This window comes from Hyla sarda, chromosome 3 (genome assembly GCF_029499605.1).
Source record: "Hyla sarda isolate aHylSar1 chromosome 3, aHylSar1.hap1, whole genome shotgun sequence".
In the NCBI taxonomy this organism is placed as follows: Eukaryota; Metazoa; Chordata; class Amphibia; order Anura; family Hylidae; genus Hyla; species Hyla sarda.
In genome coordinates this window covers 39,296,868-39,317,012 of record NC_079191.1, presented here as the reverse complement: position 1 = coordinate 39,317,012, position 20,145 = coordinate 39,296,868, and the positions used below count along the sequence as shown (strand labels likewise).

At 41.7% G+C, this 20,145-nt stretch overlaps 1 protein-coding gene across 11 annotated transcripts in view; it reads left to right on the top strand.

Annotated features, from left to right (window-relative positions):
* Nucleotides 1–20,145, top strand: part of MYT1L (myelin transcription factor 1 like) — a 580,462-nt gene that overhangs the window by 451,444 nt on the left and 108,873 nt on the right. For 10 of the 11 annotated variants that reach the window (XM_056564080.1, XM_056564081.1, XM_056564082.1 and 7 more), the window contains one exon: nt 17,778–18,749. The exons of the other annotated variant lie outside the window; for it this stretch is intronic. In XM_056564080.1, the coding sequence (XP_056420055.1) occupies nt 17,778–18,749 (972 nt within the window). The remainder of the gene's footprint in view (nt 1–17,777; nt 18,750–20,145) is intronic. 11 annotated transcript variants of the gene reach the window in all.

Genomic DNA, 20,145 nt, shown 5'->3' with positions numbered 1-20,145 from the left:
CCTTTGGATAGGGGATAAGATGTCTTAGCGCCGGAGTACCCCTTTAAGATTTTTTAATAGAAGTAATTTACAAATCTGTTTAACTTTCTGGAGCCAGTTGATATATAAAAAAAAGTTTTCCTGGATAACCCCTTTAAGGTCATGTGATCCTTCTTTCTTCTCCTTTCTGCCTGGCTGATGTTATTTTTAGCAGGTTCTGCAAATTGATCAGCTTGAAGATCAAGTTCTAGGGATCATCTTTATCAGGAATCTATGATGCTCTTTTGGGTCAATAGACCCAATTAGACCAAGACTTGTAGCTAGAGATGAGCAAATTTTAGAAAAATTAGATTTGGCCGATTCGCAGAATTTTCTGAAAAAAATTTGGTTCTGTCCGAATTTCTTTGCGGCTAATCTGTATAAAAAACGTCTATTTCTGGCCTACAGAGAGCCTCAATAGGGGTGTAGAACACTTTGGCTTGCTGTAACACGCATATGGAGTGTGCTGGGGTAGTGAAATAATACTGTTATTCAGAATAACATGCAGATTACCGGCATCGCTTTTAGAATCACTGCCGCAGAGCAGCACAATGACAGAGCCTGGAGGTGGCATCTGTATGAGGAGACCATATAGTGGCTGAATGACCCAGCCTGGAGGGGGGTACAGCCTGATGAGACCATAGGGCCTCACAATTGAAAAGATTAACCCCTTAAGGACCAAGCGTTTTTCAGTCTTTGTACTTTCAATTTCCTTACTTTCAAAATCCTTACATCTTAAAAACCATAACCATTTCATTTTTGCACCTAAAAATCCATATGATGGCTTTTTTTTTTTTTCACCACAATTCTACTTTGTGATGACATCAGTCATTTTACCCAAAAATCTACGGCAAAATGGAAAAAAAAACATTGTGCTATAAAATGTAAGAAAAAAACGCAAATTTGGGGGCTTCCGTTTCTACATAGTCCATTTTTCGTAAAAAAGACAGCTTATCTTTATTCTGTAGGTCCATACGATTAAAATGATACCCTACTTATATAGGTTTGATTTTATCGTATTTCTGAAAAAAAATCATAACTACATGCATGAAAATTAATACTTTTAAAATTGTCATCTTCTGACCTCTATAACTTTTTTATTTTTCCACAAACTGAGCGGTATGAGGTCTAATTTTTTGTGCAGTGATCTGAAATTTTTATCGGTACCCTTTTTGTTTGATCAGACTTTTTGATCGCTTTTTATCATTTTTTTATGGCATAAAAAGTGACAAAAAATACTCTATTTTCGACTTTTTTTGCGCGTACACCATTGACCATGCAGTTTAATTAAATATATATTTTTATATTTTCATTTTTTTTATGGGAAAAGGGGGTGATTCAACATGAGGAGACCACATGGCGGTACAGTGACACAGCCTGGAGGCGGCGGAAGCATGAGGACACCATATAGTGGCTGAATGTCACAGTTTGTTGTTGGCGGCAGCATTAACCCCTTAAGGACACATGACGTTCTCATACGTCTCCATTTCCGAGTCCTTAAGGACACATGACGTATGAGAACGTCATGTGTTTTACCGGCCCCCCGCAACCATCTGGAGCGGAGCCGGTGCCCGATGCCTGCTGAAATCATTCAGCAGGCATCGGGGCATATCGCCCAGGGGGGTCATTATGACCCCCCATGTCGGCGATGGCCGCAGATCGCTGGAAAATTCAGTCCAGCGATCTGCGGCGGATTCCGGGTCAATCGGGTCTCCAGTGACCCGGTGACCCGGAATTATTGGCTGATCGGGGCCGTCAGAGACGGCCCCGAACAGCCAGAGCCAGCAGGGGTGAGGTGGCACTGGTGCCACCTCACGATCGCCCTGATTCGTCGGCTGGATTACCGGCCGACCAATCAGGGCGCCTGCTGCGGGTGTCACTTCCGCAACCCACTCCGCCCCTCTTCCGGAGGACGTGAGCGGGTGCGGGACGTGCACCCCGGGTGCTGGGGACCCCGATCCCCGGCGCCCCTGTTGGGATCGGGGCCCCAGGAGCAGCGGCGGCGGCGACGACGACGAGGGACTGACCTGGTGCAGCGAGGATCGTTGGAGGTGAGTGACAGCCTCCTGCTGTTGCTTAGCAACAGCTCCCAGCATGCAAAAAGGGCATGCTGGGAGCTGTAGTTATGCAACAGCAGGAGGCAGACCACCACAACTCCCAGCATTCCCTTATGGGCATGCTGGGACTTGTAGTTTTGCAACAGCTGGAGGCACATTCTTTCTATGGAAAAGTGTACCTTCAGCAGTTGTGTAACTACAACTCCCAGCTTGCACAATCAGCTAAAGTGCATGCTGGGAGTTGTAGTGGTGCATCTGGTGGTTGCATAACTACAACTCCCAGCATGCCCGTTGGCTGTCGGTGACTGCTGAGAGTTGTAGTTTTGCAACAGCTGAAGGCACACTGAGTTAAGTAGCAAACCAGTGTGTCTCCAGCTGTTGCATAGCTACAATCCCCAGCATCCCCAGCCAAAGTAGTATGCCTCCAGCTGTTGCATAACTACAACACCCAGCATGTCCTTCCGCTGTCCGTACATGCTGGGGGTTGTAGCTTTTGCAACAGCTGAAGGCACACTGGTTGCAAAACACTGAGTTTGTTACCAAACTCGGTGTTTCACAACCAGTGTGCCTCCAGCTGTTGCAAAACTACAACTCCCAGTAAAAAACACTACATCTACACATACCCCTACACAGCCCCCCTCCCCAATAAAAATGAAAAACATCTGGTACGCCACTGTTTCCAAAACGGAGCCTCCAGCGGTTGCAAAACTACAACTCCCAGCATGCACTGATAGACCGTACATGCTGGGAGTTGTAGTTTTGCAACAGCTGGATTCCCCCCCCCCTCCAATGTGAACGTACAGGGTACACTCACATGGGCGGAGGATTACAGTAAGTATCCGGCTGCAAGTTTGAGCTGCGTCAAATTTTCTGCCGCAGCTCAAACTGCCAGCGAGAAACTACTGTGAACCCCCGCCCGTGTGACTGTACCCTAAAAACGCTACACTACACTAACACAAAATAAAATAAAAAGTAAAAAACACAACATATACACATACCCCTATACAACCCCCCTCCCCAATAAAAATGAAAAACGTCTGGTATCTGGTACGCCACTGTTTCCAAAACGGAGCCTCCAGCTGTTGCAAAACAACTACTCCCAGTATTGCCAGATAGCCGTTGACTGTCCAGGCATGCTGGGAGTTTTACAACAGCTGGAGGCACCCTGTTTGGGAATCACTGGCGTAGAATACCCCTATGTCCACCCCTATGCAAGTCCCTAATCTAGGCCTCAAATGAGCATGGCGCTCTCACTTTGGAGCCCTGTCGTATTTCAAGGCAACAGTTTAGGGCCACATATGGGGTATCGCCGTACTCGGGAGAAATTGCCTAACAAATTTTGTGGGGTATTTTCTGCTATTACCCTTTTAAAAAATGTAAAATTTTGGGGAAAACAAGCATTTTAGGTAAAAAAAATATATATTTTTTTTACATATGCAAAAGTCGTGAAACACCTGTAGGGTATTAAGGTTCAAATCACCCCTTGTTACGTTCCCCGAGGGGTCTAGTTTCCAAAATGGTATGCCATGTGGTTTTTTTTTCTGTCCTGGCACCATAGGGGCTTCCTAAATGCGGCATGCCCCCAGAGCAAAATTCGCTTTCAAAAAGCCAAATGTTACTCCTTCTCTTCTGAGACCTGTAGTGCGCCAGCAGAGCACTTTTCACCCCCATATGGGGTGTTTTCTGAATCGGGAGAAATTGGGCTTCAAATTTTGGGGGGAATTTTCTGCTATTACCCTTTGTAAAATTGTTAAAATTTTGGGAAACCAAGCATTTTAGGTAAAAAAAAATATATTTTTTTTTACATATGCAAAAGTTGTGAAACACCTGTAGGGCATTAAGGTTCACATTACCCCTTGTTACGTTCCCACGAGGGGTCTAGTTTCCAAAATGGTATGCCATGTGTTTTTTTTTGCTGTTCTGGCACCATAGGGGCTTCCTAAATGCGGCATGCCCCCAGAGCAATATTTGCTTTCAAAAAGCCAAATGTTACTCCTTCTCTTCTGAGACCTGTAGTGCGCCAGCAGAGCACTTTTCACCCCCATATGGGGTGTTTTCCGAATTGGGAGAAATTGGGCTTCAAATTTTGGGGGGTATTTTCCGCTATTACCCCTTTTTAAAAATGTAAACATTTTGGGAAAACAAGCATTTTAGGTAAAAAAAAAATTTTTTTTTTACATATGCAAAAGTCGTGAAACACCTGTAGGGCATTAAGGTTCACGTTACCACTTGTTACGTTCCCCGAGGGGTCTAGTTTCCAAAATGGTATGCCATGTGTTTTTTTTTTTGCTTTTCTGGCACCATAGGGGCTTCCTAAATGCGGCATGCCCCCAGAGCAAAATTTGCTTTCAAAAAGCCAAATGTGACTCCTTCTCTTCTGAAACCTGTAGTGCACCAGCAGAGCACTTTTCACCCCCATGCGAGGTGTTTTCTGTATCGGGAGAAATTGGGCTTCAAATTTTGGGGGGTATTTTCTGCTATTACCCTTTTTAGAAATGTAAAATTTTTGGGAAACCAAGCATTTTAGGTAAAAAAAATATATATTTTTTTTACATATGCAAAAGTCGTGAATCACCTGTAGGGTATTAAGGTTTACTTTACCCCTTGTTACGTTCCCTGAGGGGTCTAGTTTCCAAAATGGTATGCCATGTGTTTTTTTTTGCCGTCCTGGCACCATAGGGGCTTCCTAAATGCGGCATGCCCCCCAAAAACTATTTGTCGCTCCTTCCCTTCTGAGCCCTCTACTGCGCCCGCCGAACAATTAACATAATCATATGAGGTATGTGCTTACTCGAGAGAAATTGGGTTTCAAATACAAGTAAAAATGTTCTCCTTTTTACCCCTTGCAAAAATTCAAAAATTGGGTCTACAAGAACATGCGAGTGTAAAAAATGAAGATTTTGAATTTTCTCCTTCACTTTGCTGCTATTCCTGTGAAACACCTAAAGGGTTACACTTACTGAATGTTTTTTGAATACTTTAGGGGGTGTAGTTTTTATAATGGGGTCTTTTATGGGGTATTTCTAATATGAAGACCCTTCAAATCCACTTCAAAACTGAACTGGTCCCTGAAAAATAGTGAGTTTGAAAATTTTGTGAAAAATTTCAAAATTGCTGCTGAACTTTGAAGCCCTATGGTGTCTTCCAAAAGTAAAAACTCATAAATTTTACGATGCAAACATAAAGTAGACATATTGTATATGTGAACCCAAAAAAATATATTTTGAATATCCATTTTCCTTACAAGCAGAGAGCTTCAAAGTTAGAAAAATGCTAAATTTTCATTTTTTTCATCAAATTTTGGGATTTTTCACCAAGAAAGGATGCAAGTTACCATAAAATTTTACCACTAAGTTAAAGTAGAATATGTCACGAAAAAACAATCTCGGAATCAGAATGATAACTAAAAGCATTCCAGAGTTATTAATGTTTAAAGTGACAGTGGTCAGAATTGCAAAAAACGCTCCGGTCCTTAAGGTATAAAATGGCCTGGTCCTTAAGGGGTTAAGAGAACATATAGTGGCTGAATGACACAGCCTGGAGTTGGTGGCATCAAGAGGACACCATATAGTGGCTGAATGACACAGCTTGGAGGTGGTGGAAGCATGAGGAGACCATATAGTTGCAGAATGAGATAGCCTGGGGGTGGCAGCAGCATGAGGAGAACATATAGTGGCAGAATGAGACAGTCTGGAGCTGGCATCAGCAGCATCAGAAGTCGTGAAAGTTAAATTTAGCAGTAGTGGCCAGTGTCGGGCAGCTGCTGCCAAGGCAAATAAAATCATGGGGTGCATCAATAGGGGCATAGATGCCCACGACAAGAAAATAATTCTACCGCTGTACAAATCACTAGTCTGACCACACATAGAATACTGTGTACAGTACTGGGCACCAGTGTACAAGAAAGATATAGTGGAGCTGGAGAGGGTTCAAAGACGGGCAACCAGAGTAAACGGGGAATGGGAGGACTACAGTACCCAGAAAGATTATCAGTATTAGGGTTATTTAGTTTAGAAAAAAATAAGGCTTAGGGGAGACCTAAAAACTATGTATAAATATATCAGGGGACAGTACAGAGATCTCCCCCATGATCTATTTATACCCAGGACTGTATCCATAACAAGGGGGCATCTTCTACGTTTAGAGGAAAGAAGGTTTCTACACCAGCACAGATGGGGGTTCTTTACTGTAAGAGCAGTGAGACTGTGGAATTCTCTGCCTGAGGAGGTGGTCATGGGGAACTCTGTAAAAGAATTTTAAAGGGGTCTGGATGCATTTTTGGAAAATAATAGCATTTACGGAACAGGTTATGGATTCTAGATCTATAGGGACAGAAGGTTGATCCAGGTATTTATTCTGATGCCATATTTGGAGTCGGGAAAGAATTTTTACCTCTAGTATGAGGGTTTTTTGCCTTCCTCTGGATCAACTCAGTAGGGACTCATTAGGGTTATAGGTTGAACTTGATGGACTCTGGCCTTTTTTCAACCTTATGAACTATGTTACTATGTTACCTGGTGACATAGTGGGGTGGCGAGTGGCAATACCAGTACCCAGTGAAGAAGGTGGGTGAAAAAGGGAGAACTTGGCATCAGATGTGTGGCATCAGGCAGGTGGCAGGATCAGAATAGTAGCTGAGGCAGGTAGGCAGAAGAAAATGTTCTCTTTTATAAAAGTGTTAGTATGCACAAGTAAGTATTGAGGATATGCATTACGTAAAACTTATATTTTATCTTAAGAATATTATTAAAAGTTATGCACCCCAAATTTTTTTTAAATCAAACAAAAGGAAAGGTGTGCAAAAAACACCATGCATGTGCCACCTACACCACCAAGTATTGATGCAATGCAAAGACCCCTAAAAGGTGGAAGGGAACAACATATGGTTCATTGTAACTGGTGGGCATCGTGCCATTTGTGCAAGTGACTCGGAGGAACTCCTTGCCTTCTCCCTACCATCTCCACTGCATACTGCCAACATGTGTCTGGGTCCTCTGTCTCACCTTCCTCATAACCCTCTAGCTCCTCTAGCTGCTCCTGCTCCTCCTCTCCTGTCAGGTTACTAGAAAAATTGCCCATCTCGCGCAACCTAAACTGTACTCCTCTGTGACGATACCCCTCCTCCTCCAGTTCAGTCCCCACAGGGCTTATGTGGCTGTGAGATGTAGGCGCCATGTCTCCAGAGCCCTGACCAGCCATTGTTTCCAACACGTGTTGTAGTAAATGAAGCAGTGGAATGACGTTGTTCATCACATAATCCTGGCAACTGACTAATAATGTGGCTTCCTCAAAGAGCCTGAGCAAACGGCAGGTGTCACGTATGAGCTGCCACTGGTTCACATTGAAGTTACACAGGGGAGTACTCTTATCTGCTTGGATCATCAAGAAATCGGTGATGGCTTTTCTCTGTTCGTATATTCGGCCCAACATATGGAGGGTGGAATTCCAACGTGTGGAAATGTCGCAAATCAGACTATGTTGTGGGATACCATTCTGATGCTGCAGCTCAAGGAGGGTGTGCTTGGCGGTGCACGAGTGGCCGAAGTGCATGCAAAGTTTTCTTCCCATTCTTAGGATGTTTGCAGATGGGGGGAACACTTCAGGAATTACTTGACAACCAGATTGAACACGTGTCCCATTGCGGGTGCATGTCTCAGGCTTCCTTGTCGCAGTGCAGACAAGATGTTCTTCCCTTTGTCAGTCACCATGTTTCCCATTTCCAGTTTTCGTGGAGTTAGCCATGATTCGATTACTTTATGAATTACTTTTAGCAGTTCCTCCCCTGTGTGACTCTGTTCGCCAAGGCAAACCATGTGAAGAACAGCATGACACCGCCGTGCCCTGCACACATGGTATGCTGGAGGGGCACAGAGACTTGTCCGTGCAGTGGAGGCTGAGGACATGGAGGAGGATGAGGAGGCGGAGTCACACACTGTCACAGGACCAATGGGCTGACAGCGCAGAGGCGGAAGAGGCGTGACCTGTCCAAGTTACTGTTGAGGCTGTGCAGGAACCACATTCACCCAGTGGGACGCAAAACAGATGTATTGTCCCCTGACCCGCAGTTACAGCTCCACACACCGGCGCTGCCGTGCACTTTGGTACACACCGACAGGCTCAAGGACTGGCCCACGTTCTGTTCCACAAAATTGTGCAGGGCTGGTACTGCCTTCTTCACAAAGAAATGACGGCTTGGGACTCATCCCTACTTGTAACCATAATAGGTATGCAGAAATTCAGTCATATTACGCTCATCTGATATTGGCCTTACAATGAACATTACGTAAAATAATCTCATCAAGCAATATTATCAAAGCAGTTTTTAAAAAGGGTGTTAAAGTAAATACGTAGTAGGGCTGAGTTTGCCATTAGGCACTTTGCATTATGATGTCATAATGAAAAAAAGATAAGAATATCAGCTTAGCCCCATTGCTGGTTGCTTGGGTATAAAGACTTTAGACCATTGTTCCCAACCTGGGTGCCTCCAGCTGATGCAAAACTACAACTCCCAGCATGCCCAGACAGCCTTTGGCTGTCTGGGCATGCTGGGAGTTGTAGTTTTGCAACACCTAGAGGCACACTGGTTGGGAAAAACTACTGTAGACAATGTTGCCTTCTAACTCAAGGGAAGAATTATATGTGGGATAAAAAATTTTTAAATATAATAATGTGAGATTAAAAAAATAATAATAATAATCCAACGCATTTTGAACTGTGTCAGTTCTTCATCATGGCAAAACCTAAAAAAGTAAAACCTACATAAATATTATACGTAAAAAAAGAAAATGAAAATAAGAAAATGGCAGCAGCACATTTGGTCAACAAAATGGAGGCTCTTAGCGCACTTTTTGATCAAAAACGTGTCCCCCCATCCACCACGGGGAGGTGGCCTCAAATAGGATGGGACCCTAACACAAAAACTGAGCCTAACACTCATAACACTCACCTCTGCTGGGCATATAGCCTCTGACTGGGTGACATGTTGGATCCACTATCAATCCAAACCACCTTCTGTGAAATAGGGGAGGGGATGCACGGCTACAGAGGGAGCCACTCCCCCCAATTTGCACAGCAAAAACAAAAAAAACAAAAATGTTGCCAGCACCTATACCCAATACACGGGTGCACGCTGCTGTGGCAAGTACAAAACATGTAAAAAAAGATAAATAAATATTATGGTGCACTCAAGTAGTTAAAGGGCACATTCTGTATTTTCTGTACTTGGCTGTACACACCTTGTGGTCCAGAGGTACAATGTATGCACTTAATATATTGGTATTCTCCAGTCAATATCCATTACCAGCTATGGAATACTATGTCCTCCATATACTAATCCTGCCTGCTGCCATTTACTGTGCGCTTCATACTCTGAGGACGTGTGTAATGCATCCCCAGTCATTGTGAGGAATCGAGCCGCCCCATTCAAGTCCAATGCAAATTGATTCACAATCTATAGGGCACCCCGCTAGGATACATTGGGTGAATCAATTGGATATGTATGTGATACACTTATGGCAAACCGGAGCAAATCATTGACAAATTGATTCATGCATTATGGTCTGTGGTTGATGTATCAGGTCGATCAACAAATAGGGGGGATTGATTCACTAAATCCTATATGCACCACTTGGAGAAACAGCAGAGGAAAATGCCATCTATCTATCTAAAAAATCCAAATAGAAGCAGCACATCAAGTAGAATCAGGTGATAGTCAGTATGGGGTGCTCGCATAATTGGAGCCTGGGTCCCCACCGATTCCTCGATCCAGATAGGTGAAATAGAATGCAGCACACCACTGTTGCAGTCAAAACAAATAGATTTATTCCATAGCGTGCAGAGGACTACGTTTCAACCGGTCTCACACCAGCTTGATAAAGCCGGTGTGAGACCGGTGAAACGTAGTCCTCTGCACGCTATGGAATAAATCTATTTGTTTTGACTGCAACAGTGGTGTGCTGCATTCTATTTCACCCATCTATCTATCTATATATCTATCCATCTCATATCTATCTATATATCTATCTATCCATCTCATATCTATCTATATCATATCTATCTATGTATCTATCTATCCATCTCATATCTATCTATCTCTTATCTATCTATCTATATATCTATCTATCCATCTCATATCTATCTATATATCTATCCATCTCATATCTATCTATCTATCTCATATCTATCTATCTCATATCTATCTATATCTCATATTTATCTATCTCATATCTATCTATCTATCTATCTCATATCTATCTATCTATCTATATATCTATCTATCCAAATCATATCTATCTATCTATCTCATATCTATCTCATATCTATCTATATCTCATATTTATCTATCTATCTCATATCTATCTATCTATCCATCTCATTTCTATCTATCCATCTATCTATATCATATCTATCTAATATCTATCTCATATCTATCTATCTCATCTATCTATCTTTATATCTATCTCATATCTATCTATCTTTATATCTATCTCATATCTATCTATTTCATATCTATCTATATATCTATCCATCTCATATCTATCTATCTATATCATATCTATCTATCTCATATCTATCTATATCTCATATTTATCTATCTATCTATCTCATATCTATCTATCTATCCATCTCATTTCTATCTATCCATCTATCTATCTCATATCTATCTATCTATCTATCTCATATCTATCTCATATCTATCTATCTATGTATCTCATATCTATCTATCTTTATATCTATCTCATATCTATCTGTCTTTATATCTATCTCATATCTATCTCATATCTATCTATCTAACTCTCATACCTATCTATCTATCTCATATCTATCTATCTCATATCTATCTATCTCATATCTATCTATCTATCTCTCTATCTCTCATACCTATCTATCTATCTATCTATCTATCTAATTTCTATCTATGTATCTATCTATCTCTCATACCTATCTATCTATCTATCTCATATCTATCTATCTCATATCTATCTATCTATCTCATATCTATCTATCTATCTATCTATATATCTCTCATACCTATCTATCTATCTATCTATCTTATTTCTATCTATGTATCTATCTATCTATCTATCTATCTATCTATCTCTCATACCTATCTATCTATCTATCTATCTACCTCATATCTATCTATCTATCTATATATCTCAAATCTATCTATCAATCTATCTATCTATCTCATATCTATCTATGTATCTATCTATCTATCTATCTATCTATCTCAGCACTGCTCACCATGTTACATGTGCACAGAGTTTTGGCATAAATTACATCAGAATTCTGGTGCATTTGTAATAGTATATCTGCCCCATTGTAAATGAGTTTTCTTCTCCCCTAGAAGAATTGCAGCTTTGTTTTAAAAAAAATATATAAAATAAAAAATGAATTCAGGAAAATTAAATCCGGGAGTTTCTTTTTTGAAAATTGTATGAACACATTTTGTTCATGAACTGAACTTCATGTGATTTCAAGAAATAAAACTCAACGCGGATCAATAACACAGAAATGTTACCTGGCTGTGATGCTGTATTATGTTTTGCATTATTGAACATGTTTTGTTTCCACATAACTGCGGAATATGATACTTTTATGAGCTGAATAGTCCGTCCCTGATCTATTAGGAGTGATGGCAAATCACTAGAAGCCATCACCTTATGTGGGGGGTCTGACCCCGAGGGGCCACACAACAGAACCAGCACTGCTACCCCTGTACTGTCTTTAGGATTGATGGGCTCCCAGGGGTCAGACCCCCATCATTCATAGTGATGGATCTCCTAGGGATTCCTTCTATCTATCTAGTGATATGTTATTGCTTTATTAAATAAGTTTTACAGCTACAGTACTTACATCTCCCTGCTGCAGCCTATAATGAGCCTTCTTTGTGGGGATATGCGCGTTTAGTGATGTCATCACATGCGCCGTGCAGGACATCAGCGCCCCGGCATCCTGCACTGCGGATGCAATGACATCACCAATCACGTGCATCCCTCCAGGAAGGCTCATAATAGGCTGCAGCAGGGAGATATAGGTACAGGAGCAGTGTGTGCCGACGTGTGTGAAGTCTTCCGGCATTTAGCGCTGTTTGCCCGAAGCAGGACTAAATGACTGAAGAAGTCTCCTGCCCAGTGCCTGGGCCGCAAAATTTCATTTGAGACCCCTGAGATAGATAGATATGAGATAGATAGATAGATATGAGATAGATAGATAGATATGAGATAGATATGAGATAGATAGATAGATAGATAGATAGATAGATAGATAGATAGATATGAGATAGATAGATAAATATTCCAGCAGGTGGAGCAGCACTCAAGTATAAGTAGTGGAGTGCAAAGTGGTGGTTGAATCCTGGCCACGGATTCCAAAGGCATACAGCAAATGGAAACACAGCAGCACTTCCAGATGGTGATTAATTAGTGGCTTTATTAATCACAGAGTGAATATGCGACGTTTCAGCCACCTCTCGTGGCCTTCACATGAAGGCCACGAAAGGTGGCCGAAACGTCGCATATTCACTCTGTGATTAATAAAGCCACTAATTAATCACCGTCTGGAAGTGCTGCTGTGTTTCCATTTGCTACATAGATAGATAGATATGAAATAGATAGATAGATATGAGATAGATAGATAGATAGATAGATATGAGATAGATATGAGATAGATATGAGATAGATAGATATGAGATAGATAGATAGATAGATAGATAGATAGATAGATAGATAGATATGAGATAGATAGATAGATAGATATGAGATAGATAGATATGAGATAGATAGATATGTGATAGACAGATAGATAGATAGATAGATAGATAGATAGATAGATATGAGATAGATAGATAGATAAATATGAGATAGATAGATAGATATGAGATAGATAGATATGAGATAGATAGATAGATATGAGATAGATAGATAGATAGATAGATATGAGATAGATAGATAAATATGAGATAGATAGATATATATGAGATAGATAGATATGAGATAGATAGATAGATAGATATGAGATAGATAGATAGATAGATAGATATGAGATAGATATATATGAGATAGATAGATATGAGATAGATAGATAGATAGATAGATAGATATGAGATAGATAGATAGATAGATAGATAGATAGATATGAGATAGATAGATAAATATGAGATAGATAGATATATATGAGATAGATAGATATGAGATAGATAGATAGATAGATAGATATGAGATAGATAGATAGATAGATAGATAGATAGATATGAGATAGATAGATAGATAGATAGATAGATATGAGATAGATAGATAGATATGATTATTTTGGAACATTTGGTTATTTTCATCCCAGTTATAAGCAGTAAATAGTAACATTCTTTGACCATTAAGACACAATAGGAGAAAGTTATTGGATTTTCTTTTGTGATTCACAAAGCAATTTGTGTAAATGTGAAGCTTCCACCCAAGCAATGATATCGTCTGGTTTTATTGCGGTTCCACTATTATCTTTTTTCCCCCTTATTCTTTTGCGAGTTCTGTACGATGCGACTTTGTGTTTCCATGAGAACCAGATTCCCTTTTACCGTGAGGACTGTACTTAGAACGGGGGCAGCCGCCGCTCCTGAACTTTGTGACAACACTTTTGGTGGCAATAATGAGACTTTACAATGTAATGTAGAGGTGCCATGGCTTTACTCTAGATGTCTGGGTTATAAACATTACTTCTGCAGGCTAAACAATACATTCATTACAGAACAGGGTCTGCGCTGACTTCTGCACACATGGAATTAGAAATGCAGGATATTTGCTACATTGTATCAGAGCAAGGATCTATTATAGGGCAAACACAAAGCCTGGCCCCAGTTCACACTCTTTTCTTTTACTACTAAATGTTTCATCTTAAAGGGCTGCTGCTTCATAGACACCAATGTATCGCTCACATGTGTGAGATTCTTAACCCTTTTGTGGCCATGGCCATACCATGGTCAGTCTTCTAAGAGCAATGGGAAGTAATGGTACGTCCATCGAATGGCATGGACCCAGGAGTTGTACCCATGCTATAAGCCAGTGTTTCCAATGCCATGCTGAGAGTCGTAGTTTTGCAACAGCAGGAGGCACACTGGTTGGGAAAAACTCTTCACTACGCTATCCATCCTCCACGTTTCATAACGCATCATTCAGGTGGATTGTAGAGGATATTTTGCGTAGTGCAGTGTTTCTTAACCGGAGTGCCTCCAGCTGTTTCAAAACTACAACTCCCAGCATGCTGGGAGTTGTAGTTTTGCAACAGCTAGAGGCACCTCGGTTGGGAAACACTGCCGTAAGCAGTGGGTCCAACCTATTATTGACTACTGTAATGGCTGGAATCACTGAAAACTCCTATCCCTGCCATTTCCCCCCACATGCAGATCTATAGTCTATATAATCCATCTGAATAAAAGCTAGCAAAATTATAGATGTCAGATTGGGGTCGGACATACTGCCGGTGTAGCTGGTTCGGCTTCACAGGGGCCCGAGAAGGGGAAGGGGCCCAACGTCTGTTCACTGTGCTCTTCTGCAGGGAAAACCAGGCAATCATAGCTTTCAACTGTGTGTGTGTCTTTAAGACATTCACACGGTTAAAAGAGCAGGGCAGGACTGGCTGCTGGGGACTTCACTATACCAAGCTGCCTCCACCGGAAGCTGAGAGAAAAGAGAACTTCATCCTGCTTCTAAATAAGGTCATCAAAAATGAAGAAAAAAACTCCTCTGTCATAATGTTTTGAGCACTGGCCCAAAGAATAAAATTCATGGTAAATGGTGCAAAATTTAAATAAAAATAAAAATGGTGAAATTGCTAATTTTTCCTTCTCCTTTACATACAGCTAATTTTTCAAAAACAAGCCCTTAGGAAGTATTTTCTCATGGGGCAATTGAGACCTCCTTGGGCATCCAGGATGGGACTAGTGCTATCATGGTGGAGGCCTATAGGACTGTCCTCCTGCCAAAGTACAGTTGGGCACTTTTTATCGAAATAATTGTAGCCAATGACCCTTCATTTATTATATCTTGGGGTAGGGTCACATGTGCCCTATTTTGCTGCATATTTTCTGCCGCTGATTTTTCCATCCACTGACTTCAACAGGAAGGAAAATTTGCAGCAGCAAATACAGCAGCAAGGAGAACTGTAATTCGTTCACCCACACTAAACTCGATACACCGGGTTATAGTGCAGGTGAACAGGAGACCAGTGCTGGGTTTCTGACCTATATACGTACTTGAAGCCCGGTGCCCGGTCCCTCTGAAGTTCGGCTTTTTCTAACGCTGAATTGCGCGCTGGAGGCGGTCCCGCCGGCTGGATTTGAATATTCATCGGCATTGGTCATGTGATCGGTTGTGCCTACCAGCGCCGATAAACATTCAATTTCATGTTCATGTGTAGGGGGGAACCAGAGAGATAGCTGTTGACTAATTTTTCACCTATGGGGGGAATATGGGCACCTTTAGACAATTGCTATGGGTACGGCCTATGAATAACTAATCATTCACTGAATTCTCTGCATTCTCACTTTTTGGTTACAGATACTATGTCTCATCATCCATATTTTTCTCAATTTTTCAATAATCTCCAGTTGCCATACAGATGTCTTAACGCTAAGTCTGTTGTTACTGTTATACTGTATCTCATTGACCATGATCTAATGATCGACACGCAATGCAGCAGCCGGAAAATAAATGACAAGTCAGGTTAGGTTCTATCATAGTATCTTGTTCAGTATTTGGTTAGTATTTCGCAACAAAAAAAACAAGATCCAAAACCAGGAACCAGGGTCCAAAGTACAGAAAAACAGGCCAATCTTTCCACTACAGTTCTTCATTTCACTTCGGTTCACATTACCAAAAAAACAATGTATGGACTCAGCCAGGGATGTGCACACTTAGACTCAAAAGTGGGCTTGAGCCCCTGCCCTTTTAATGCACCTGACCTATGATGCCTTTACTGATTAGGACCTCCATGGAGTAACGGGGTTTCATTCAGCTGACATGATTGCCGGAGGTGTCTTATCTCAGGAATGGTGCTGTATTAACAAATGTAAGGTTTTTGCAAACTTTTTTTTTTTTTTTATAATGAGATGTTCCCTTTTTTTACTTAGAGGGGTACTCCGGTGGAAAACATTTTTGTTTAAATCAACTGGTGCCAGAAAGTAAAACAGATTTGTAAATGACTTCTATTAAAAAATCTTTACCCTTCCAGTACTTTTTAGCAGCTGTATGCTACAGAGGAAATTATTTTCTTTTTGAATTTCTTTTTTGTCTTGTCCACAGTGCTCTCTGCTGACACCTCTGTCCATGTCAGGAACTGTCCAGAGCAGCATAGGTTTGCAACGGGGATTTTCTCCTTCTCTGGACAGTTCCTGATACAGGCATCAGGTGTCAGCACTGTGAGTGCACTGTGGACAAGAGAAAAAAGAAATTCAAAAAGAAAAGAATTTCCTCTGTAGCATACTGCTGCTAAAATGTACTGGAAGGGTAAAGACTTTTTAATAGAAGTAATTTACAAATCTGTTTAACTTTCTGGCCCCAGAGTACCCCCTTTAAGCCCCTGCCCCCCCCCCCCCCCCCCCCCCCCCCAAAAAAAATGTCTGTGCAAGTCCCTGGACCCAGCCTTATAGGGGTTTTCCAATATTTAAAAAAAAGGCTTTGTTTTTGTTTATCCAGAATAAGCTTTACTTTGCACCATTGGCTTTAAAGGAGTACTCTGGTGAAAAATAACTTTTCCCTTATCCACAGGACAAGAGATAAGTAACTGACTGCGGCGGTCTGACCACTGGAGCCCGCCGCGACAACCGGGATGAGATCCTGGCACTGCTGTTAGAAGAAGGCGCATGCTCCATTCATTTCTATGTGAGCGCCGATGATGCCAAGACCTGTACCCGGGTCTTTTCAGTGCTCCTATAGGAAGGAATAGAGTGCGTTCAGGCTGCAGCATGCGCTCCTCACTGAGCACCGGGGTTCTGTTCCGGTGATCGCGGGGGGGCTCCAGAAATCGGACCCCCGGCGATCAGCTACTTATCCCCTTTCCTGTAGATAGGGGCTACGTTTTTTTCGCTGGAGATCTCCTTTAATGGGGATTCTATACGGAACACAGAACTTGGATTAGCTCAGTTGAAGGGGGATAATCCATGTTCAAAGCAGTGACATATATCCAGTATTTAAGAGTAACCAGTGGCACTGTTTTTGGGGAAACATAGTCCTTTTTGCCTATTCCTGGTTGACACTCTAAAGGTCTACAAGTGTGGCCCTCCTGGTTGACACTCTAAAGGTCTACAACTGTGGCCCTCCTGGTTGACACTCTAAAGGTCTACAACTGTGGCCACCCCAGATGTTGCAAAACTTCCACTCCCAGCATGCCCGGACAGCCAATGGCTGTCCGGGCATGCTGGGAGTTGAAGTTTTACAACATCTGGAGGGCCATAGTTTGATACCACTGGTCTAAAAAATCTGGGGATCTAAAAACAATTGTTTCAAAACACAGGTTTTAATAAATAACACAATTATTAGCCGATATTCAACGGAATTTTTCATTTGCATGCATCCCTTTACAAAGCCCCGTACAATGAAAGTATATCATGGTGGTATTCATCGTGCTGTGTTTTACGTCATGCCGGCTTAAATCAGCCAAAAATGTCACTCAGCCCTTCTAGCTATTTTTCTTCTTTTCACTTTTTTTTAGACCATCACTCAATGGACTGTCACAGCTCTCGAATAATGCACGACACCGAAAAGGATGATAATAATAACGATGAATACGATAATTACGACGAACTGGTAGCCAAGTCCTTGTTGAATCTTGGCAAAATAGCTGAGGACGCAGCCTACAGAGCCAGGACGGAATCCGAAATGAACAGCAACACGTCGAACAGCATGGAAGACGACAGCGACAAGAACGAGAACATGGGACGCAAAACGGAGCTCAGTTTAGACTTGGACAGTGATGTTGTTAGGGAAACGGTGGATTCCCTCAAACTGTTGGCACAAGGACATGGTGTGGTACTTTCCGACAACCTCAATGATAGGAATTACATGGACAATTCATGCCAGGAAGACACGAGGAATATGAACTATTTGATGTTAGGCAAGCCTACAAACAATGGACATGCCGAGAAAATGGTGGAGGAGAGCGACGAGGAGGTGTGTTTGAGCAGTTTGGAATGCTTGCGTAACCAATGTTTTGACCTTGCACGGAAACTTAGCGAAACCAATTCCGACAGAAATCAGCAACAATACATGGGTCAGAGAATGCCTAGGGAGGACGAAGACTATTCCGATCGAATACCGGACAGGAATTATTCCGATATGATGAACTTAATGAGACTCGAAGAACAATTAAGCCCCAGATCAAGAACTTTTTCTAGCTGTGCAAAGGAGGACGAATGCATGGAAAGAGATGATGACACTACCTCCATCACCTCAGACAGGTCAGAAGAAGTCTTTGATATGACGAAAGGGAATCTGTCACTGCTAGAAAAAGCCATAGCTCTGGAAAGTGAGAGAGCAAAAGCAATGAGGGACAGGATGGCCATGGAAGCTGGAAGACGAGATAGCATGAGAATGTGTGATGACCATACCATGAGGCACCTCTCAGGGGAGGACAGAAGGCCAAAGTCCACTGATGGCCATGTCAAAAAGCCATGTTATACAAAAGGTAATCTTTGCATGCTTATTTCTACCTATGTTTCACAGAATGGCTAGTTTCATAGATCATGGGAGTTTGGGTCACTCTTGGTCACTCCTGGGCGCAACTTGTCCATAATATGGCAAAAAAATGCTTGTACCATGCTTGTCCTCCACTGGCCTAAAGATCATAATTCAAGGTTTAAGAGCTTCCTAAATTGTGATTGAATGGAAGCGTATTGGCCCATCACCAACACCAATCCCATAATGATAACATATTTAGAACCATATTGTTGTCCTTAGATGACAATATTGTAATAGTATGTTTGTTGGAAGCTCTCTGTAGTCTACCAATATAACAACTTCAATGGCTTGAAATTTAACACTATGCTCGGATCTGATGTGTATATGGGAGGCTTCCATCTTTTCCCCAACAGATGATGTTGGAGTGAGAGAGAGGGATTGGGCATGTTGAATTTATCATTCAGAATTCCCATTAGTAATAGTAATTAACAGTTCCTCAGTGCTCCCATGATTGATAATACCCTCAACAGTAATAATACTTTCCATTAGTAATAGTGCCCCAAAGGAGGATGAAGAAACATCATGCCTGCCCCATAAATCCACATAGGCTCCCTTGCCATGCAATAGTATTAAACTGTATCCAAATCTTGAGGACAAAGAGAAAGTCAAAGGGATACTCCGCCATTTAAAAGTATTTCCAATATCTACAGAATAGGGGATAAGTGTCGGATTGCAAGAGGGTCCAACCTCTGGGACTCCTACAATCTTAAGAATGGGGCACCGAATCTACCTGCTGCATGGAGGATTCTTTATGGGAGCACCAGAGATACATAAGCGCTGTACTTGGGTATCTCCAGCGCTCCCATGCAGTGGTGAGATTTGAGGCCCAGCTCTGGAGATCATAGGGGATCACAGGATCCCCTGCGATCAAACACTTATCTCCTAACCTGTAGATAGAGGATACATGTTTAAATGCTGGAGTACCCCTATAATTTACTGCAAGTCCATTAGAAAAAGGCTAGCAATGCCACTGATGTAAATGGATCCTTTATGGCAGCACACCAGTTCTCTAGATGGCTCCATGCTACAGAGATGTAGCCACTCCTTGCGGTGTCTCCATATGTCACCACAAATCTACAGAGTTACTTTAGCATTTGATGGAGTATGCCATAAGGATTTACAGTATTGCCCCATAATCTTCTTTGAATGTTGTTTTACCACATTGTATAACTCTTGTATGAAACATGATAAAGCCCAGTGTATGATCATGAAAAAAAGGAATTATTGATAAAAATATTCATGGTTTCGATAATTGTTCCTAAATCTGGTACTGATTCAGTAGTACCATATATACTCGAGTATAAGCCGAGTTTTTCAGCATGATTTTGCGTGCTGGAAACGCC